At 43.1% G+C, this 23375-nt stretch overlaps 1 protein-coding gene across 1 annotated transcript in view; it reads right to left on the minus strand.

Moving 5' to 3' along the window:
- Nucleotides 1-4506: 4506 nt before the first annotated feature.
- The window catches only part of LOC145400437 (pregnancy zone protein-like), a 53054-nt gene continuing 34185 nt past the window's right edge, over nucleotides 4507-23375 (minus strand). The window contains exons 15-28 of the mRNA XM_080272951.1: nucleotides 23276-23375; nucleotides 21578-21806; nucleotides 18951-19183; nucleotides 17418-17497; nucleotides 16798-16922; nucleotides 15916-16069; nucleotides 14638-14771; nucleotides 14187-14291; nucleotides 12008-12260; nucleotides 10539-10736; nucleotides 8007-8071; nucleotides 7563-7778; nucleotides 6356-6763; nucleotides 4507-4551 (exon numbers count right to left, since the gene is read on the minus strand). The exon at nucleotides 23276-23375 is cut by the window's right edge and continues 49 nt beyond it. Of these exons, the coding sequence (XP_080129077.1) occupies nucleotides 4507-4551; nucleotides 6356-6763; nucleotides 7563-7778; nucleotides 8007-8071; nucleotides 10539-10736; nucleotides 12008-12260; nucleotides 14187-14291; nucleotides 14638-14771; nucleotides 15916-16069; nucleotides 16798-16922; nucleotides 17418-17497; nucleotides 18951-19183; nucleotides 21578-21806; nucleotides 23276-23375 (2345 nt within the window). The remainder of the gene's footprint in view (nucleotides 4552-6355; nucleotides 6764-7562; nucleotides 7779-8006; nucleotides 8072-10538; nucleotides 10737-12007; nucleotides 12261-14186; nucleotides 14292-14637; nucleotides 14772-15915; nucleotides 16070-16797; nucleotides 16923-17417; nucleotides 17498-18950; nucleotides 19184-21577; nucleotides 21807-23275) is intronic.

Raw genomic sequence — 23375 nt, forward strand, 5'->3', positions numbered from 1 at the left:
GATGTTTGGCCCTGTAGCTCAGTTTTTATTCGAGGTGGACCAAACTTGGGGGAAGAACTCAGGGTCAACCAGTGATGAAGAAATGTGATTTTGAAAACAACTGATCAGAGATCAAAGTCACAGAACATATGTAAACTCAGCCAGTTTTGATTCGATTTAGGCCAAAGCTGGTGGTAGTGTTGAGGGTCAGATGAGAGTTAAATGATTCGATTTAGAGAACAATCGGTTCAAGGTGAAGGCCACAGCAAAACAAAGTCAAATGGTTGGGCCTAAGCCCAACCATTAGACAAGGGTTTTGCACTCAGTGAGTGCTCCTCCTTGTTATAAGTGGAATGGGCAGGAGCAATATACAGAAAGGGGAAAACAAACAAACAAACAAACACACACACACACACACACACACACACACACACACACATACACAGAGAGAGAGAGAGAGAGAGAGAGAGAGAGAGAGAAACAAGTAGACAACACTCAGAGAGCGCATAGCTCCACCAGTTCCTAGACCAGACAACTCAGATTATCACCAAAATTTAATCAATTCGTCTTTGGCCCTTGATCCACATATCCACAAAATTTCATTGAAATCCATCAATAACTTTTTGAGAATTAGTAGACAAAGAAACAGACAAAAAAAAAAAAAAAAAAAAGAACCGGGACTCGGACTCAGGTCACCACCAATATTTAAACAGTTCTTCCTTAACCCATGACCCACATATCCATACAATTTCATTGAAATCGATTAATAACCTTTTTTTAAGATCTTGTATGACAAACAGACAAACAAGGGTGAATAAATAACTTCCTCGCAGTTTCGTTGGCGGAGGTAGCTATCGTCAAAGTGTCCACTGCTTTGGGTCACGCATTGTCACTAATCACTCAGGCCTTCGATGTTCTCCTTTCCATTCCACAGGCTAAACCATCCAACTTAAAAACCCTCTGAATCCGATGATGTATATTTTCGATCTGTTTGTGTTACTTTTAGAATCATTCATCAGTTTTTTGGAGACTTTTTCTAGCGAAGAAGCAAATGAAGGTTATCTCTAATCGCTTCATTTCGAAAACTCTCGCCAAAACTGAGTGCCATTGCTCGGGCTGAAGGGTTTAAGTGTTTCAGTTGACAGAACGGCACGCGCAATATTCGGCGTTAATAACAATCTCAGGAGTGGCACGTGGAGAACTGTAGTCTGTTTGTTTTCTATCAGACGGAACTGGGTCACTTTTGCACCCTGAATACTAAATAATTGTTACATGAAATTAGACTGGTTGGGAGCTCAGGTAAGCATGTCTCTTTGTTTATTAGTCAGTTCCATTCCCGTCCCCCATCTGACTACACACGACCATCAACACAACTGCAAGGTGTTGTAGTTCTTCCTCAGACTGGGAGAAACGCGATACTGTGCCGATTTTGAAGATCAGACATTTTCAGCCCAAGAATGTTACACGAGCGATTAAATAGTTCAGACCACCGGGCTTGTATGGCTTACCTTATGTAGCGGAAGGTGGTGGTGGTGGTTTCTGATTGGTAGTGATGGTGGTGTTTGGATATGGGTGATAAAAGTGTCTTGCGTCTCGGTAGTAGTGGTGATGTTTAGATGATGCTGGTGATGACTCTCTCTCTCTCTCTCTCTCTCTCTCTCTCTCTCTCTCTCTCTCTCTCTCACACACACACACACACACACACACACACACACACACACACACACACACACACACACACACACACACACACACACACACACACACACACACACACACACACACACACACACACACACACACACACACACACACACACACACACACACACACACACACACACACACACACACACACACACACACACACAAACACACACACACACACACACACACACACACACACACACACACACACACACACACACACACACACACACACACACACACACACACACACACACACATTATGCTTAGCAAGTGGCAAATTTTGGAGAATGCAACAATATCACCTTTCTCTCCTTAAAAAACATCTGATGTCTCATAGCAAGATTTCATATAGGGAAGAGGTCTCTTACCACTTCTTCATTGGTACTTTAACTTACATTTCCGTCTAATTATAAAGGTGTCTAAAGATACTGCAAATGTTGCTTTTTATTACATCAGAGGGTTAGAAAGAGACAATAACAAGAAATTAATGTTGTCAGGTAGATGCGGGACCAGGTAGGTTATCACTAAAGTAACACACCGTGTGGAACAAGCAGCATGTAAAATTTGCCAGGGAGCTACCGTGAAGCACCCTTGTGGGGCTTGGCTAGAGTGAAGCAAATTGCCTGTAAATATCCTCAGGAAGATAAAGGGGAGCACTATATGAAGCGTCACTAGAGTGAAGCATCTTGTGTGTGATAATCCTTAGGTTTTGGCTGACTGATCGTGCCCCCTCCTATATGTGTTCCCGTATCTAAAATTACTGTTTGGTAAGAACACAAACGCATTCTCTTAAAATCTCAACATTAGAGAAAGGGTGTCAATGACAGACAAGTAGGAATGGGTATAATAAGGAATTCCAATGATAGAAAAATCAGTATGCATGGATCATAACGAAATTTATTACAAATTTCGGAAGTGTCCTTCTCTTACAAGCTAGGTGTGCAAAGAACTACAAAAGTGTAAGTAATATTAATATTCAGTAATGTTATGAAGATTATATCCCATCAGAATGACAGCATTATTGGTATTGTGACTGAAGCTGTTGATTTTATTTAGATTAGGATAAATTTCTTGGACAAAGGGGTTAAATAAATACTGCAATATACTTATGATGCAATTTTATGAATGAAATAATTCTCTAGAAATACTCCAGAGGAAAACAGACATACTGGCAAGTCACAGATTATCAGTAATTAAATTCATGAAAACCACAAAAAATGCTGTTTAATATATCATAAACATGAACGGCAGGTTTTTTAAAGGAAATTATTGACACTACTGATACCCAGCAAGTAATTTCCTGCTACTTGCTTAATCCTCATAGCTCCTGTGCTCCACGTCCATTGCTTACCATATGCATCAGACTTACACACCTCTCTGAGCCGCTTAAATCCCATAGTTTTCATATCATTATTGTTTTCTCCACCTTTTCAAACTAGAGAGGTAAGATACGGCCCTCATTAATCCTTTCGCAACCCTGGCACTCTCTTAAGCTGAAGCAAATGTCAGGTAGCTATTAATGAAAAATTAGTTATCAGAAAAGACGCCGTTGGACTGAAGGTGCTAAATCTATCCCTGCCACCACCTACCTCACCCCCTCCCTACATACCCACAACCCCTGCCACCACCTACCTCACCCCCTCCCTACATACCCACAACCCCTGCCACCACCTACCTCACCCCCTCCCTACATACCCACAACCCCTGCCACCACCTACCTCACCCCCTCCCTACATACCCACAACCCCTGCCACCACCTACCTCACCCCCTCCCTGCATACCCACAACCCCTGCCACCACCTACCTCACCCCCTCCCTACATACCCACAACCCCTGCCACCACCTACCTCACCCCCTCCCTACATACCCACAACCCCTGCCACCACCTACCTCACCCCCTCCCTACATACCCACAACCCCTGCCACCACCTACCTCACCCCCTCCCTACATACCCACAACCCCTGCCACCACCTACCTCACCCCCTCCCTACATACCCACAACGCCTGCCACCACCTACCTAGTGATGGGAAAAAAAAAAAAAAGCATTCTTTTTTTTAGTAAAAACTGTTTTATCAATAGGCAAAAATATTTCTTTTAAAGTTTTTTACAGGAATTTACAGCAATATAAGAGTTCCTTAACCCAATCTAGTTTATGTGTAATAGAATTAGAACCATTTGAACTACGGATATACTTAACTGTACTGCTTGAGCCTTGGGCTGAAGCAGTATTATCAAATAATTACAGTCATGAGAACAAGAATTAAGAAAGGAATAAAGAAATTTCACTGTGGTTACAAGGTTTAAGGCAGTCAGTTATCAAGCCTGAAGGTCAGACTCATTAGAAGTTCTAGTCCTGACTCCTGGCTATGCTGCCTCCTCTAACGTGGAGTAGAAAACTTGGTTAATTTCTTGCAAATTTTGGAATACATAAACACCTTGTCAGCACAGTTCAAACAGGTTACAGGGGAAACTTTTATTGTATTATTACTCTTTCCAGGAATTTCACAATGTTTGACCAATGTCTGACCCGAACAATATGAACTTTTGACACAGAAAATGGTATAAGAATAATCAAATATTAGTACCGTGAAATTAGGAAAAATAAAAAAAAAATAAAATAAAAAATATATTAAAAAAAACGCGTTTTTCTTTTTTAACATGAACCAGAAAAAAACCGTTTCCCATCACTACACCAACCTCACCCCCACCCTACCTCACCTCGACCCTACCTACTCACTACCCCTGCCACCACCTGCCTCACCCTCCCTACCTACTACCCCTGCCACCACCTGCCTCACACCCGCCTTACCTACCCACTAACCAATTCTCAGGCACTCATCCGAAGACGGCAGGCTGTACATCTGAAATAGGAAATAAAGAGTCACATTAACACTAGTGCCAAGAGTATAGGGGAAAAATTACAGGAAATTGCCTTTACTACAGTTGCCATTATAATTTAGGGACGTACTCGAAAATATTGCAACTTTTCAAAATACTTCGTACTGTCGCTTCCCAAAATTTGACGAAGACATGGCGGAACAATCAAACCATCTGAAATACACAGTGGTAGAGAGGGATTTCATTGTATTCCGCCAGTTGTTAATTTTCTTCAGACAAAACCGGGAAGATAATTGTTTCTTTTTACACTGGGGGAGCAGCCAAATCACCATAAATATTAGTGGAAAGTCAGCACGCAATTTTTTTTTTTGTTTTTTCTGTGGGCTTAATGGGAAAACAGAATGATTAAAAGGCAACTTAAAATATTAACCACTGAATTATCGCAATGTCTTAGCGATGGTCTTGCCGTGTAAATGTAGTTGGAACCCCATAAGCTAAGTGTGATCATGTAATGTTATCGAGGGGCAATGTCTGGTTAGCCCCTTGAATATTATACGAGTTTGTGTGTGTGTGTGTGTGTGTGTTTTAGTTATATTAAGACTCTCACAGTTTGTAAATTTCGTATTATCTCCCAGCCTGAATGGTAAAAAAAAAAAAATCCTTAAACCACATCATGTAGTCCACCCTCACTTCTATTCCTGCTACCGCCAAACAGTTTATCCTCAGCTTATGAAAGACCATTCGTAGTCAGGGGGCAGGAACATTAGCGACACAGGAGAAAACAGAGCATGTAAATCACCAAAGAATACGTAAGAAAGTAGCTAATGAATGGGGAACTGCTTTAGATTAAACAAGCTGCCGTGGTTGTCCCTTGTAAGTGTCAGTGTACCTTTGTTTTCATGCACCCTTCCTGCTTGACTAAGTGATAATGTCCTCCAGAGAGTTAGAGACTGTTCTGAATCATGAATAAAGAATCTAAATAATAATAATAATAATAATAATAAAATTGCAGTGGATGAGGAAGAATATCTGGTTTAGTAAGTCCTGGTTATAACTTCCTTTTGCTTCTTTTTACAATTAAGTTGACAGGAAATTACAGACAGTTTCCAGTTAATTTCATTGTACGCCGTAAAATTAGGCTGTTTCCTCATTTTACAGAATCAACTGTACCGGAAAATCTGCTATATTTTGAAGCACCCCTAACGCATTAAGATAACAGTGTGTACGCTGTCAGAAAGAGAGGAGAGAGAAAGAGAGGGAGGGAGGGAGGCGGGAGGGGCAGCAAACAATCTGAGGACCTATTCATAGTGGGTGAAAGTTTAGGTAGGGGAACGAGCACTGGTAAGAGTTAGAAAAATATAGTGGATAAGGGAACTAGCCTTGGTGGAGGTTAGAAAAAATAGAGGGACTAACCATAGTGGAGGTTAGAGAAATAAATAGTATTAGAAGTAGTAGTAGTAATAATAGTAGTAGTAGTAGCAGACGAAGTAATAGCATTTTTTTTTTTTTTATGTGAGGAAGAAGGAACCAAAGGCCATGAGCCCGCCAACAGTTCCCTCCAAGAGAAAAACAAAATACAATAGAGAGCCAAATTCAAGATCCGATCATTTTGTTGTTGTAGGTTCATCTAAAACGTGAACCCGGTGGACAGCAGGTTGAAGTTATCCCTCTCCTGCAGCTCACCATCGATCTCTGAGGGGGATAGGGAGAGAGTAGAGGGAAGTTTGTACAACCGGGTAGCTCCACCACCCAGTTGTGTCGACACCACCACATTAAGGCGTCCCGCTCCACCACCTACAGAGAAACAAAGTAGGCAGGGAAACTCACCTGGGTAAGGATAAGGCTGGGGTTGTAGTAATCATAGACGGCGGCTGTGGCTGGCTGAACCCTCTCCACATCAATCTGCCTCACCACCCGGAACGACACACAAAGTTCCTTCTTGCTGGTGAACTCCCCAATGTAGAATGCCACTTTCTCGTCATCCACCTCATATCTCTTGATGACTGCGCCTTGCTTCGCGATCACCGTCTCCAAGTCATCCTTCATAGGCAGGTAACCCGAGACCATGTTGACCTCAATGATAGCCATGTTGGAGGGACCGTCTGAGAGGAGGTAGGTGGCGCAAACGGAAACGCGCTTGGTTATGCAGGCGCGGTCGCGTTCAGTGGAAGTCTTGACATCCAGAGTGAAAGCGTCGTTGGGACGTGGGTTAACTGAGCTGTACCTCATTACAATCTGCCAAGAAGGGCAAAAAGGCACCAGAATCACCTATCACAAACTGTCAAGGAGGACAAGAATCCAACAGAATCACGTCATCACAGTCTGTCAAAAAGGAGGAAAATGCTCCAGAATCGCTCCCCTCATCTCTTGACACAGTGCTGCAGGGTGACTATGATGCACACTGCTCATATACAGGTCACTGTTCTCTCATTCATATATTACCTCACTCTATTTTGACATGAAGATACATACATATACATTTTACTTATAAAACAGATGTAGCCCTTGTTTTTTTTTTTTTTACCTTATATCCCTGGATTTATCTGACACTAATAGTACAAACATACATACATAAATACATAAACATTGTATATATATATATATATATATATATATATATATATATATATATATATATATATATATATATATATATGTATGTATCATACGGTTCAATTATGAATGAAAAAAATTCTGAATGGTGTAACAAGGCACAGACAAAAGATGTTCGGGAAAAATTAAGTAACAGTACCGCTTTAGTTTGGGAGAGTAACAAAGTTATGTGCCAATGTGAATTCTTAGTGTAAAATTCGTATGGTCTTGGAGGAGTGTGATGTTTGCCGTCTCACGGCTGATGTCCAAATTTAGTAAGTGATAAACGTGTTCAGGCGGAAATGTAATTGTTTGGTGTTTGTCATTACACTCAGACCAGCTGTCGGGAATAACTGGAGACTTACCAGAAGCTTCTATCATTTTTTAAACCTGAGATATTTACCAGAATCGTCAAACGTAAAATCACAGCAAAAAAACCGACCTGGATCACAGCACATCCTTTCCCTTGCGCCTTGTATGTGATGTTGCTTGCGACGGCTGGGAGCTTAACCTTCTGTTGCAGGAGTCTGTTTCTGTAGGAGATGTCAAAGTCGTGTCTCCTCGGCCCAGCTGCATCCACAGTCACGACGAGGTTGAGGTCTGGTCGGATGGTCATAGCAGAGAAGGCAGTGAGGGCCTCCAGAGCCATGACAGTACCCTGGCGGGTTAGGATGAAATATAAATTGTAGACGGAATATGACAGAATGTTGCTGATTAACCCCGGTCTGTCTGGCTGAGCAAACCAATCAATCACAGGAAAGTAATCGTCCGCACAGGGTCATTCGGTGCAGTGAACCGATGATGCCTTGCTATTGACAGCACCTCACCACAGCGAGGCTTCAGGAACAGAGTGGAGGTTTGGTTCCTGGATGGACACCGCATTTACGTCTCCCCATCCAGTTAGCAGGGACACCACACTAGGTGCCTCAATACCCAGTTGTAAATGATATCCTGGGTTACAGAAAACCATGAGGCTTGTCACTCAGTGTAGACTAGCGCCACGTGATGTAGGAAGAAGAGTAATAAAAAAGAAACTGACATTATATGACAATGTTTGCGGTATATGATGGAATGTAGATATTAGTTGCTGTTGAATAAACTCAGACTGTCTGGCAGTGTAGACCCATTAATCGCAGGCAAGCAACCCTCCATGAAGGGTTGTCTCGTGCAGTGAACAGATGTACTCTTGCAGTGTACAGCGCCTCGATTTGGAGAGGCGCCGGAAAGAGTGTGGAGGTTTCGTTCCCGGATGGACGCCGCACTTGCGTCTCTCCACTCAGTTAACAAGGGCACCAATGTAGGTTCCATATCTCTCTGTTATTTAGCTATATGATTACCAACCAGTGTGGTAAATGGTGGTCTTGGGTTACAGAAAGCCATTAAACTTGTCACTCAGTGTAGGGCCACCTGAAGTGGAATGAAGAGTAATAAAAAGTGACAGGACGGGTGGCAGAAATAGAAGAGAGGAGGGCAGAAAAAGAAAAGGATAAGGTGAAGGAAGAAATAGGCAGCACAGCATCAGGTGAATGGATGATAGTCGCTACCACCTACCACCAAATGTAGACGTTTATATTAAAACGTAGATTGCATATGGATTATACAGTTTTTGACCCACGTGTCTAACTGCACGAGATGGATGGGTCTTAGATTTCTGGGAAGCATCTTATAGGCCGTCAGTGGCATATGAACACACTTAACCGTAACCATCATCATCGTCATCGCCATCAAAAATCGTCATCATCATCATCATCACCATCATTAATCATCATCCATCACCATCATTAATCATCATCCATCACCTTTATTCCCACGTAGGAGATAAGGTGAAGCAGCATCCAGAAACCAAAAAAATACACAAAAACGGGAGAATGATCAAACTCGTGTACCATTAATATTGCAGTTGCCCTTAATCCATTGTGTTTACTTATTTTGACAATGTAGATTTTCACCCTCTTCTGCCCAGACATATTTTTTGTTTATTCTTGCTAGCTCAGGCGGACTTCATTAAATTCAGGGGAGACCTCCTGTGGGAAAAATATTAACAACTTTATCTAACCCATCCAATATGAATAATGTCAGCTGAGGGAAATCATGTGGAATAAATACCCGATAATAAATAATAAATAAGATATAAATGATGTGCTCAGGGTGAAGGGAATAACCTCTTAAAGCTAAATATTTTCTTTAATTTCCTTCACAATGCCTTCAGGTGATTTTATGTGGCTTAGGATATTTTTTTTCGAACTGGAACGCTCAGAGAAAGACTAAAAAAAAAGTCTATGAAGGAAGAATAAATGAAAAAAAAAAAAAAATCACGAGCATCAAGGGGCTAAGGTACAGTGTGGGTCAAGAGTCGTGTCTGAGAGTCTGTAGAGGAGGAAGTACTGTAAGGCTCAAAAAGACGCCAAGAAACAGCGAAGGCAGAAGTAACTCATCTCCATTACCACTGACTCCTGTGACAACTTTTGATTCCGACTGTACCTGGATCTACTACAAAAAATCTATCTGTTGTTAGACGCCTTAATCCCGTAAAGGGTAGCCACAAACAAATCGTCTCCACGTCGCTCCGGTCTATGCCAGTTGACTGCCCTCCTTCTAGCTCTCACACCCCTCTGTCATATCTCTCTCCACGTTATTCCTCCATCTCATCCTTGCTCTCCCCCTCCACCTATCCCCCTCCACCTCACTCACAAACACTCTCCTGGTCAATCTCTCATTCTCCGTCCCTCCATCTCATCCTTGGTCTCCCCCTCCTCCTATCCTCCTCCTCCTCACTCACATACACTCTCCTAGTCAATCTCTCCTTCTCCATCCTCACCACATGGCTGTTCTTCTTCCAACTCAAACGTTTCTCTCTCATATATCTCTCCACTCCATCCCTCCATCTCATTCTCTGTCTCCTCCTTCTCCTTTCCCCCTCCACCTCACTCACGTACACTTTCCTAGTCAGTCTCTCCTCCATCCCTCCATCTCATCCTTGGTCTTCTTCTTCTCCTCCTCCTCCTCCTCCCCCTCCTCCTCCTCCTCCTCCTCCTCCTTTTCCTCCTCCTCCTCTTCCTCCTCCTCCTCCTCCTCCTCCTCCTCTTCCTCCTCCTCCTTCTCCTCTTCCTCCTCCTCCTCCTCCTCCTCCTCCTCACTCACATACACTCTCATAGTCAGTGTCTACATCCCCAACCCTCCGTTTCATCCTTGGTCTTCCCGTCCTTCTCTCCTTTTCCACCTCACTCACATACACTCTCCTAGTCAATCCCTCCTTCCCCATCCCTTCATCTCATCCTTGGTCTCCCCTTCCTTCTCTCCCCCTCCACCTCAATCACATACACCCCAGTCAATCTTTCCACCTCACTCACATACATTCATGTCAAACTCTCTTCCATCCTCTCCACATGGCCAACCACTGTCCCCCTCCCACCTGTACCTCCATCTGACACAACTTTTGACACTGACGGTACAGAGTGGCGCACCTGAGTGGACGTGAATCCTCCCTGGCCATTTCTCTGACGGATGAGCCATTTGACGAGGGCGGCGGCGCGGTAGAGTTTGGTGATGTCCTGTTGGTGCAGCATCGCCAGCAGGAGGTAGGACACACTCTCCACCTCCACCCCCATGTCAGCATCTGTCCACACGTCATCATTATTATTATCATTATTATCGTCATCGTCATTATTATCATTATCATAACCATTATCATTGTTATATATATGTCATCATATCGATATCTTAGTCATCATCATCATCACCATCATCATCATCATCATCATCCCATGTAATTTACCAAGGTCTTAATGGATAAAGCAACAGAAAGGCAAAATGTAACTGGGACTTACTTTATATATAAGGTAGTAATCTCATCAGCTAAGACTGTCTAGCATCTCTTCCTTAGCGATTGATTTTCCTGATTACGTTATTCCTTATTTATTCCAACTATGTTCCTTATTAAACTACATCATCCCCTTGTTTAATATTTTGTGATGAGGACAGACTTTGTCTAAATATCTCTTCCTTAGCGATTTATTTTCCTTATGCCACCGCTTTATCCTTTTATTAATAATGTTTTTTTTTATCTGGAGCTTGTACGAATAATAGATAATACAATGTTAATATTCCAGAGAAATAAATTAACTGAGAAGCAGAAAGATACAAGAGAGCTTTCTAAACAGTATTGCATATTATAGGATCGTAATTATACTTAAATCTTAAACAGAGGAGTGGAATGCAAGCTATCAATTTTTTTATGATGATTTCTGAGACGTGATGAAGATGGGACGTGTTTGACTTTCCTGTATTGTTGCTGACAGCGTTGTATAGTATGATATGCAGGCTGACAGTACCTAATGATCACAGACTGTCAAAAATAAGAGAGAGAGAGAGAGAGAGAGAGAGAGAGAGAGAGAGAGAGAGAGTGTGTGTGGGTGTGGGTGTGGGTGTGGGTGTGGGTGTGGGAGAGAGTGTGTGTGGGTGTGGGTGTGGGTGTGGGAGAGAGTGTGTGTGGGTGTGGGTGTGGGTGGGTGGGTGGGTGTATGTGTGGGCGTATGTGACTATGTGTGTGTGTGGGGGGGGTGTATGTGACTATGTGTGGGTGTGGGTATGTGTGTGTGTGTGTGTGGGTGTGTGTGGGTGTGGAAAGGGAAGGAGAAAAAAACTCATATTATAAGGCAATATCTACCTGAATTATTGACCCGGTAACCTCTTGTACAGAATGAGATTATGTTACAGCTCTACATCCTTTCCATAGCACTTCGTAGTGAGTAGAATCATAGTCTGGTGTTAATCTACTGCTACAGCTCAGCATTCACAGGTGGGGGGATGGAAATTTTTGACCAAGTTGGAGCAGAAAAATACAGAATACCACCCTAGCCAAAATCTGATTACAAAGTGTGTGTTTACCTTCTCCAGCTGCATCAACTCTTGCCAGTTCGATGTCAACATTTTCCAGTAAGTTATTAATCAGTTCATCTGCTTGAGGATGACCGGTGCGGGTCAGAGCGTAGGCCTTGAGAGCCATGGAATAGAAGCCGACGTCAGGCGTGGCAATGAGACAGTTCACAGCACTGTCCAGCTCAGGAGTCGCCCCAGCATCCACCAGAGAGTTGACCACGTAAGCAGTCAGGGGTACCGGAGACGGGGAATCCACGCCACCCTGCCACCAGGATAGTGTTGGTGTCAGACACATCAAACAACAGAGAATACTAGAACATGATACACCATGTTCCATATCTAGCACCGCAGATTGCAATATCCTGCCTAGATACATCATGCACTCTTTACTGTCACAGTCTTACTTTACACATGCTGCTCCTTAGAACATACACGCACCTACTCTTAAAATATAAATCAAGGTGCTAAACACACGTATCTCTCTAAAGTATGTGTTGCCACATGAAGAAAGGCCTAAGTAACATAAACCAGTGCTCACAGAAGGGATACCGTATTTACTGTACATGGAAAATTTGCGTGAGTGGAAAAAATAGTATACAGAATTTCTGCTTGTTGGTGCGGCGGTATTTGTTGCTGTTATTGCCACTGGCTCATCTGAACATATGCCCAGTAGACCGCAGGCAGAAGCTCCCGTTCCTTCCGCAATCCATCCTCCTCCTTTTGGGAGACAGGAGAGGAACGTTTGTATAATCGGTCAGTTTCGCTGACTTATTTTATTAGTCCCACTCCAGCGCCAGACTTTCTGCTTACTGCAGATGAAGGGAAAAACACACTAAAAGTATCAAACCAGTTCATGCATGTCATGATAATTATAATGGTAAATATACAAAACAATAGTTATCCCCCATGGCTAAGCAGTAATCTGTTTATCAAAATTTATACACCAGTCATTCATTTTGAAAGGCCCACATCCGTGCCCACATCAGCAATCTCATGGACCTGGTGCCTTACATGGGAGGTCACCCACTGAGGGCAGACCACCTGCTCCCCTTGCAGGAGGTGTTCAAACAGGGCCAGGATGCCATAAACCAGGATTCATACAAAGTGAGGCTTGAGAGAGATGATGATGTGAAGAGCCTGCAAGAACCTCCAGGCGTGGAAGGAGGCGCTAACAAAGGACAGGTTAGTGCAGCAAGTGTACCAAACCTTCCCCTTCGTTGACAGAGGAGTACGAGGGCACTCTGCATCAAGGCGGCATTATCACTCTCCAAGAAGAAGGTTGGAGTGGCGGTTCCAGGTAAGTCACGCCTGACGACGAGCCTTGACAACAGCCACACAAACTTCAAGTCACCTGAGCACCATATGTAACAGCAAGTAGACTGCCAAAGTACCTGGCTTTGACTTCGACCAAGAGGCTAGAAACTCCATGAGCAGAAAAGCCTAGAGAATCTTAGGAGCCAGGGAAGCAACCAAATAGCTTGGCGGTGAATGTAGGTCACCTTTCTACCCATAGCTTCCAGCAGGGATGACTCTTGTTGAACAGCATCGCAGACAAGTCTGGCAAGCTGTAAAAACCACCGGCAAGTGACTAGCACACACTGCCTATGTAACAGCCCACCTCAGCTCTGGGGAACTGAATCAGCATCACTGAGGCAGAGGCCCAGGACTGTGGCCCTTCCACTGTGAGCAACATAAAGCATGCAAAGACCTGGTTGGGGGAGGAAGCAAATACTCGTAGGGACAGCCTGGAAACGGAAGAACCAAGTAGCACTGAAGGAATCCAGAATTGGATCCCAAGGCCATGGTGCAGAAATTACTGTTGTTGTTGTTGGCCTTGCCCCGCCTAGATACGAATTCAGTAGAAGGCAGAAAACCGATCACTTCAGCACCATCCTCCTATAAGGGATATGGGGAAGGAGATGGGGGACATAGGTATATCAGGGGAGCTCCAACCTTCGGGTATGTCAAGGTAACAGTGTGACAGCGTCCCTCTCCAGTACCAACACTTGTAGCGATGGGGGTAAATCATGCTGTAGCTTTGTGGTTAGGGTGGTGATAATGATGAAGATGAAAATGATGAAGATGATGATGATGATGATGAAAATGACAGTGACGTTGATGATGATGATGAAAATGACAGTGACGTTGATGATGATGATGGTGATGGTGGCTCTGTCCAATACTTCACCTTCATGGCTTTGTGGTGAACTTTGCCCACAGAATTGAAGCAGCCGTCTGGTCTCTGTTGCGTCAGGAGCCACCTCTTAGCTTCCTTTATGTGTCGCTTGTCCACCTGGGAGAACGACCAGGTATGAACATTAAAAATACATAAGGTGCTCAGAAGCGAATGCAAAGAAATGTCAATACATCGTTAATTGATATTTCATTACTGATTTATTGGAAAAGTCCCTGTAATCGGCTGTTATATTATTTTGGCCTTTCCCGTCACTTCTTTGCATTTTAAGTTACACTACATGAACACCTGGGAGTTCTAAATATGACATGTGCTACTGATCGCTGAGCTGAGATCTGGATGAAATACCGTTCAGTTTTTATGTAAACAGAAAGAAAGAGAGAGAGAGGCAGACAGACAGAGAGAGAGAGAGAATCACCAGCGTAAAATTCCAGTCCACACCCACCTTGACGTATTGACTGGCACGAACAAAAGACTTGAGCACAAACGCAGTAAGCCAGGTAGAGCCGGATTTATCCCTCTTGCCAAAGGCGCTGTAGGAGCCATCGGGATGCTTGTACTTCAGTTCCTTTTGGTAGCCTGATAAGGGGGGAGGGAAGGGCTTTACTCCTCCGTGTTTACATGTTAACCTTCTGTACTTCTTCCCTATAAAATGTCCCTCCTACTCTGAGTATTTGTATCTAGGGTGTGTCTGGGATTTGAAGAGAGTCTATGTAGAAGGGAAAGGCTGGTTAATCCCTTGAATCCGATGGCGTGATCCTCTTATTAATTTTGCTACATCAAGACGATTATATTTACCTTTGCCTTTTCGAACTGGAGGGGTTAGATATAGGCCTCATTAACCTCTGCGATACGAGAGGTCTTGCCCTAGGTGAACAAAATCGTCTGGAGGTAGCAAGAACAAACTGACCTTATACGGGCATGTTCTGGGATTCAAAGGATTAATGGAAGACGTGGGTAAGTAAGAGAATCATATCTTTCCGGAATGAAGTGTGATGGCTTTTTTTCTTTTTTTTAGGAGAGTAGATATTCTGTGTTATGTATGAAATTATTCTTGTGTGTGTAAGTAAGTTTGAAGAAGCTTTGTGCAAGGTGATTTTTGAGGTGATGTTATTGTTCCTTTTATGTAGGAACATTGTCTTGTCGTGGTGAATACTACCTCGGTCCGGAAGCTCTTGGGTTAAGCAGATCTCAAGTTTCGGAAATTCAACTGCAGTATAAAGAAAGGATTTAAAGTGTGCAAAGTATGCTTAATTTCTTTGCTTAATGCAGTGCGTACTGGATGTTTATTTTCAGTATAGCAGTGTGTATGGTATATTTATCACGATAGTATAGTGTGTACAGAGTGTTTTATTTGCCGTACATCTGCACAGTGTATGTATATTGATTATGTGTAAATATCAAAGCATATCTGACATAAATTTTCAACTTATGCAAAACTTTCCTGCATAATGAAACCTTTTAACGCAAACCCAGGGTGATGTACAGCCGTGAGCAATAGTTCGCTAACAATCCTCTGCCAGCACTGTGTCCCCTTCCACATTTCACATGCTTTCCCGAGCAACAAAGAATATCCTTTATCCTTTCTTCTCATTCTCCTTAGCTGTCGGTTTCCTATTGCAATCACATAAAAAAGTAATTCATGTAACGCCATCCGAGGCAACTACCAGCAGAGAAGTGTTGTCGAATTTTTGCTTATGTCTCTCTATATTTTGGCACTGACCGTCTCGTATGTAGTTGATGAGCTTCTCCCTGGTCTCCCGTGGGAGGTGTTGCCTGCTGGCGTTGAAGTAGGAGAGGATGTAGATATTGGGGACGAGGTTCAGGAGGATCTGCTCGCCACATCCCGTAGGCATCCGGATCAGCTGGCCCAGGTTCTGTTGGTGTAATTTGCCCTGTCAGCTTGGTTGGTCTTTGAGTATCTTTGAAGAACAATTTAGATTTTCTCCCATATTCTTCTTTGAGGTAAATCTTGCTTCCAAAATCTGAAGGGATGTGCTTTTCTACTCTCGTACTCCTGTTGTGGTTGGTCTCCCTATGTATGTCTATGCAGGATGATTTAGATATTTCTCTCACTGTAGCGGTAAATCTTATTCTGAAACTGAAGGGATGCTTTCTACTTCCGTACACTCATTTCTAGATCCCTACTACTACTATTTTTACTGGAAGAAAGAGTAAGATTATGATGGCCAGGTGTGAGGGAAATTCAGCTTGGAAGTACTATCATGAATATTAAGAAGCCAGTTTTGTGTAGCTTAACTATACTCATTTTACTCTAACTTGGCCTAAAATTGCGATCTCTCCACCTTGAATGCTGAGCTGTCACAATAGATGAACACCAAAATATGCTACTAGTCATGAAAGCAGTGTTGTGGAGAGAACGTAGAGCTGTTGTATTATCTTTTTCTGCCACTGAACTTCATGAAATAAGCTGCAAAAAGGATGAAGACCTCGGCCAAGTAAGAGCAAGAGGAGTATAACAGATTTTATGGACCCTGAGAGAGATCCCTGAAGTGTCTGGTAAGCGAAACAGTGACTGAATCTTATCTTTCCAAGTTGGTTTTATCTCTTATCTTACAGTGAAAAGTGAGGACGATACACTGACCTCAAGTGACCCAGCGATAAGGTCACCGGACACAGTGAGCCAGACTCTCATGGAGTTTGGTACAACGTCACTGTCTACAACACTCACTCCCATCCGACGCACCCTTGTGTCCTCTTCGTTCATATCTGAGGAGACAGCCACAGTTTACCATACAGATGCACTTAAACCTTTCGTATCATTAGTATATACATCCTAACCCTAAAATAACTCTTCCCTCATCACTAGAAACTCACTGGCAGTTTGTAATTTATAAAGCAGAACTCGGGCATCACAAGCGCACACTGTTTGACAAAAACCAAGTTCAGTAAATAAACAAGAAGAAATATATAACCTTACACTGTTCTCCTATACATGGAATGGCTCAGTCTGCTGGTACGGGCGTGGGTGTGACAGTGGGAAAAGGAAATTAATAAATGACGCAGGTTAGACACTGATAACATGAGTAATCCACCCCCTCTGCACATGAAAAATCGCTGGGCAGGGGGAAAAGGAGGGTTGTTATAATTGGCTCGCCCTGTATACCGTAGTCTTGAATTTTCCTTACCATGGATACAGAGACAGAATGATATATTATGAATTCAGAAAAATGGCATTATTTATTACACACTTAGTCTTCTTACCAGGGCAGAGGTAGCTGGTTTGAGTACTTTCTCTTGGGAACCCTCCAGGCATGACCCTCACAGGCTTAATTAATGCCTCCCTGAAAATACGAGGCTCAGTTAGCACGGAACAGAAGCAGTGTTTGTCCTATATCCTTTTCACTTTAACTTGGCCTAAAATTACCCTCTCTCTCTCTCTCTCTCTCTCTCTCTCTCTCTCTCTCTCTCTCTCTCTCTCTCTCTCTCTCTCTCTCCATCTTCAGTGCTGAATTGTAACACTGGCTTAAACGGGAGATAATGGTGCTAATCGTAATGTGCTGAGGAAGGATGGAGAACCGTGGTACTGTCGTTTTCTGCCACTGAGTTGTGTGGAATAAGGTACCAATGAACGAAAATCTGGGCCAAGTTAAGGTGAAAAGGTACAGTATGGCAACTTTATTAAAATACACTATAATACATCCAGGCTTCGTAATGATCTGCGAATAACTATGGTGCATTTTTCTCAAATCATTTTCTAGAGTAGTGCTTCACGAACATTTCCCTCTGTGACCCCTGAACAAAATATGGCAAATTCAGTGGCTTCCATCTACATCTTAACTTTGACAAAGCAGACAGACCCACGTCACTCGAAAAACCATGTTAGATAAGAAATTTTAACTGTTCGGGCAAGGCAATATTACAGACGCGTCACATGTACATAAAAGAACCTCTAAAATGAATTGAAAACTTGTTGGTATGATAAGAATTCCAGTTTTCTACTACTGGGGTATCTTTGAATCACACAGCAGTGGCACAACAGAGATCATCTTCCACGAGGAACTGATGACTTTGTTCTTATTTGATGCCCAGCGGGTTGGAAATAACCATTTTGCAGAGACAGGTGAGACAAGAAACCCACTCAACCAATCTGCTGATGAGTGAGTAGCGTCCCATTCTCACCCAAACCTTCATGAATCTCCTCTCCCCAAATGTGTTCTTGAATAATGGGCCGCTTCCTAGTGGAGGAATTTCATCTTGCGTTGTCTCTAACTATCCTACACACGACATGGTTAACAGAAAGAGGATTCCTTACAAGTTTTGTCTAAGAAAAATCATTACGAAATTTTGTCGCTATACTGTTTTTACTCATCTTGGCCCAGAATTTTGTCCTTTTGCAGTTTATTTCACTTAGCTCTGTGGCAGTAGGAGACAATGTTGCCGGGTCTACATATTTTCCGTAGCACTTCTTTGTGAGAGCAGCATGATCTAGTGTCAGTGTATTCCTATAAACTGGCAGTCACGATGGAGAGATGGGAATTTTAGGCCAAGTTAAAGTAAAAAGAGTACAGTAACTCCAGATGCCGAAGATTACTCCATGACCCCTTGAGAAACGCACTGTGGCCCCGAGTTTCAGAACCACTGCTCTTGAGGATCGCAACACTCCAATACTGGTTTGTAATTTATAAAGCTGAACACAGACAAGCAGATACGGTTTGACCAAAATGAATTCAGTAAAGAAACTAGATGAAAAAAATAACCCTGCGCCGTGACTTTAACCTTAAAGAAAGTACATACCGGTGAGTCTCGTTACTGAAGCATGTCAATCCGGCCATGTTGTCAACGAACGCTCTCACAGTCAGGTTTAGAGGCTGGAAGGGGAAGTTTGGCATGATCTTCACCGTATGGACGACCTTGTCCTTGGCCGGCACACAGACGCTGCGCTGGCCAGGTGTGTCCGGCTGCTCCCCCACAAAGTCCACCATGCCTTTGACCTCGTAGTCCCCGTCCACTGACAGTATTGAGGTGACCTGGAATGGAGGACCAGATCAACCCATTTTACTGCTATTGACACACAAAAAAAAAGAAAAGGAAAATGAAAGTGGAAAGAAAAAAATCCCCTCCCAGTTCTTTCTGAAGAAAATTTACAACTGGCGAAGTACAATGAAAGTCCTGTCACAAGTCGTGGGTGTTTCAGATGGTTCGATTTTTCAGCTATGTATTCGTCAAACTTTAGAGGGATACTTATTTCTCTCTCTGTACCCTTGGATATTTTGTCAGACTAACTCCAATTTAAAACAATCCTACACACTCAAAGGGTTAAAAGCTGTCTTCATTAACCTATAAATGTTATTGGAGAGGGGTGCCTTCACGCGGGGTCACGAGCATACTCAGGCGGATCCACTGCCCGGCTATACAAACGTCCCTGAACTTCTTCCTCCTTCCCCTAAAGGATGGTAACTGCAGGAGAAAGGCAACTTCAGCTCGCAGTCAATCAAGTTCACGTGCGTATGAGCCTGGGAAGAAAACGGCAACAACAACAACAACAGCAACAACAACATCAACATCAGCAACAACAACAACATTAACACCAACATTAACAACAACAATAACATTAACACCAACGTTAACAACAACAATAACATTAGCAACAACATTAACAACAGTAGCAGCAGAAACAACAACTACATCATAAACAACACAAACAACAAAATACAAACAAAAACAACCACACCACATCAACAACAACAATAACACCAGCTGCTATAGACACTCCTGGGTATATATTCCATCTTAAAACACAAACACTGTCACTTGGTTAATGTTTACCGTACACTCCCATCTGCTTTCATTCATTTTTACAACAACTATACGCTTTTCACTTCAACTTGGCCTAAAATTGCCATCTTTCCATTGCGAATGCTGAGATGTAACGAGATCAAACACTAAAATATGATGCTAGTCACGAAGAAAACACTAGACTATGATGCTGGTCACGAAGAAGTGCAATGGAATGGATGTAGAACCACAGCATTGTCTTTTTCAGCCACTGAGCCACGTCATATAGGTTTGAAAAGGACGAAAATCTGGGCCAGGTTAAGGTGAAAGGAGTATACTTGATTTCTTACTGTCCTGGGATGGCCTCTCGTAGTGAAGAGGTTAAAATCTATGTCCACAATCCAGAGACTACAATGACAACTATTATATTTTATCTTTGCTACTGCCAGACATTTGTAATAGTAGCAGTAGTAGTAGTAGCAGTAGTAGTAGAAGCAGTAGTAGTAATAGTGTTAGTACCAGTAGTAATACTCGTATAGTAGTAGTAGTAGCAGTAGTGGCAGTAGTAACAGCTGTAGCAGTAGTAGTAGTGGTAGCAGTAGTGTTAGTAGTAACAGCTGCAGCAGTAGTGGTGGTGGTGGTGGTGGTGGTAGTAGTAGTAGTTGTAGTAGTAGTAGTAGTAGTAGTAGTAGTAGTAGTATTTGATGTTGTTGTCCCCAAGTTGTATCCCAATCCTCCTCCTCTCGGGAAATAGGGAGGGGAATTGAGGGATGTTTATATAACCAGTCAGTGGATCCACATGCATAAATCGGTGCCACCCCATGAAGGCGTCCCTCTCCAACTCCCCTCTTGCAGTGATTATGTTAAAAGGTAAACACTGAGAGAGAGACCCATTTTATCCCTTACGAGGTGCAGGGAATGAAGGGTAGACCACAGTATACTCCTTTCACCTCAAGTTGGCTCAGATGTTCGTCCTCTTGCCGCTTATTTCCCGCAGCTCAGAGGCAGAAATAAGGCACTACTACGGCTCAACACCCTCCCCATTGCGAACATCATATTCTTGTGTTACTGTTACAACTCGGCATTCATGATGGTGAGGTGGCAATTTAAGGCCAAGTAAAAGTAAGCAGAGTTTAGTGAAGAACATTAAAGGGTCGTCACCTGGCCTACAACCCCGACTGACGTACAATTGATTGCAAAAGTGTCAGGCAGGGTTAATCTCATGGTATCCTAAATGATAAGTGTAGCTTATGATGATCTGGGGAGGTTTATTCATCGCCTGAGTATAAGTATGTTAACAGCAATGATTAGGAAATGTCAAGCAAAGGTAAACATGCCACCGTAAGAAGTTAATTGTATCAACGTTGGGTAAAATTTTCTGGGATTTTGAAGTTACGATCGTCTGTAGTGCCAGGTTTTTTCGCGCAAGCTGACACTGATAATTTTTACAAGCGTACGTGATCAAAAACCTTCAGCTGCCTGTTATGGATCTGAACTCCTTGTAACTTATGTTTGATCATAATAAGGAAACACATTCTGAATTGTATACTACTTGACAAATAACATGGTCCAGTAATCAGTTTGAGGGAGAGAGAGAGAGAGAGAGAGAGAGAGAGAGAGCGAGAGAGAGGAACAAACGATCTTACTGGCAGTTCTTGTGTGTGGTAGTTAAAAATGGAGATCTTGACGTTGAGAACCTCGCCTTGCTTAATAACGGGCGGGAGGGTGAGGTCGACGAAGAAGGGGATGAAGGTGGTGAGGGTGGCCTGAGAGGAGACGGCCAGGAAGAAGGAATCCCTGACACACACAGCATCTCCCACCCACTGAGTGACGGTATCGGGGAGGGTCACTGGCTGCCTCACTTCACCAGATTTCCTGCACAACAAAACTTATACACTATGTGGCTTATACAGCGTGTCGTAGTAGCTGTATAGATATATGTGTACATCATCATCATCATTAGTCCTCAGTCATAGTCATCCGCCATCTTCATCCTCATCAGTTATTAATCATCATCATCATTATTCCACCTCTTTTTTAAACTTGCAGGTGGGGTGAGGAAGGGTCCAGAAGCAAGGAAAAGTAAAGACTAAGATAGTAGGAAAACTGACCAACAGTATGCTCAGTGAAATGGGCCACACACCAATTCATTCACCATTCAAGCCCACACAATCCTGGCTTCACGTCTTGGGTACCCCTTTCCATATGTAGCTTCACAAGGACCCGTCAGACAATCAATCCTAATGGTTGGTTTTTAGGTATCTCCCTCTATCTGCTGGTTCAAAGGGCATAGTGCCTGATGGTTCTCTTCCTTAAACGGGTTTCTGTAAGGCCTTGTGTATTATAATTCGCTAGGCAGAAAAGAGAATCATTGACGAAAAACATTAGTTGGGCAGTATCATCAGCAGATCCCCCTCTAGTTTAGGTGACAAACTCTTAGAACAGCATCCTATGAGATTCCAGAATTGCTTTATCATCTGTTGAGTATTTATCTCCAGGCACATTTATCTCTTTCCCCGTAGAGCAACCAGTCTCTATTTATGTGTCATTCATGCTGTAACTGCATCAGACTCATTCATCCACTTCCTATCACTTGACTTCTTTTCATTCTTCATCTATACATTTTTCCACACTGCCTAAATACACTTTTTTCGTCGCCTCCTTGTCCCATCTTCTCCCCTGCATTCCACCCCCTCTTACCACAATCACTCTACTGCATTCCCCTTTGTATTTCCTTTTCTCTTCCATTCAGTTTCTCTCAGATGAATTTGCAGCTTCTCCTAACTGCTGTCCACATCAGCCCTTCTCACATGTTCAGTCTTACCACAACCATAATATCAAACTACTTTTCTGTGTCAGTGAACCAACTATGTTCAAAAATTGCAGTGAAGACCTTAGCTCGTATTCTCGTCAGCTAAAGGGACCCCGTGGCCCCTCTTCCTTAGCGATTTATTCCTGCATATAGAAAGTTAGTCTTCTCTTGTGTGGTATTTATGCAATCGGTGTCGAACTGTGATAGGTGCAGATACAGTACAGGAGAATTATTTGAGTGTAGTATGCAAAATGGTAATAACCGTAGCCCAAGGTTCATCGGAAACGTGAACTCAATGGACTGTGGGTTGAAATTGTCCTTTTGCAGTCTACCACCTACCTTTCGGGGGAAGTGGGAGGGAGTGGAGAATTATTTTAACAGCCGGGCATTGGAGCCACGGGGTTACGTCAATGTCACCACATGAAGGCTTCCCTCCCCAGCACCAGTATGCAAAATAAGTCGCCAAGGAAGAGATGTTACAAACCCTACTAAGCTGACAGGAATACGGCCCCCTTGTACGATAGTCACTTACGGAATAGCGATCAGTTCCCAGAGCCAGGATTCGGGAAAGTAACTCCTGGTGATGCCTTGATCCTCACTGCTGATTCCTTCCTCGTCCCCTTTCTTTAAAG

The sequence above is a fragment of the Coenobita brevimanus genome, chromosome 52 (genome assembly GCF_032717465.1).
Source record: "Coenobita brevimanus isolate Jiangsu-jjx chromosome 52, ASM3271746v2, whole genome shotgun sequence".
In the NCBI taxonomy this organism is placed as follows: Eukaryota; Metazoa; Arthropoda; class Malacostraca; order Decapoda; family Coenobitidae; genus Coenobita; species Coenobita brevimanus.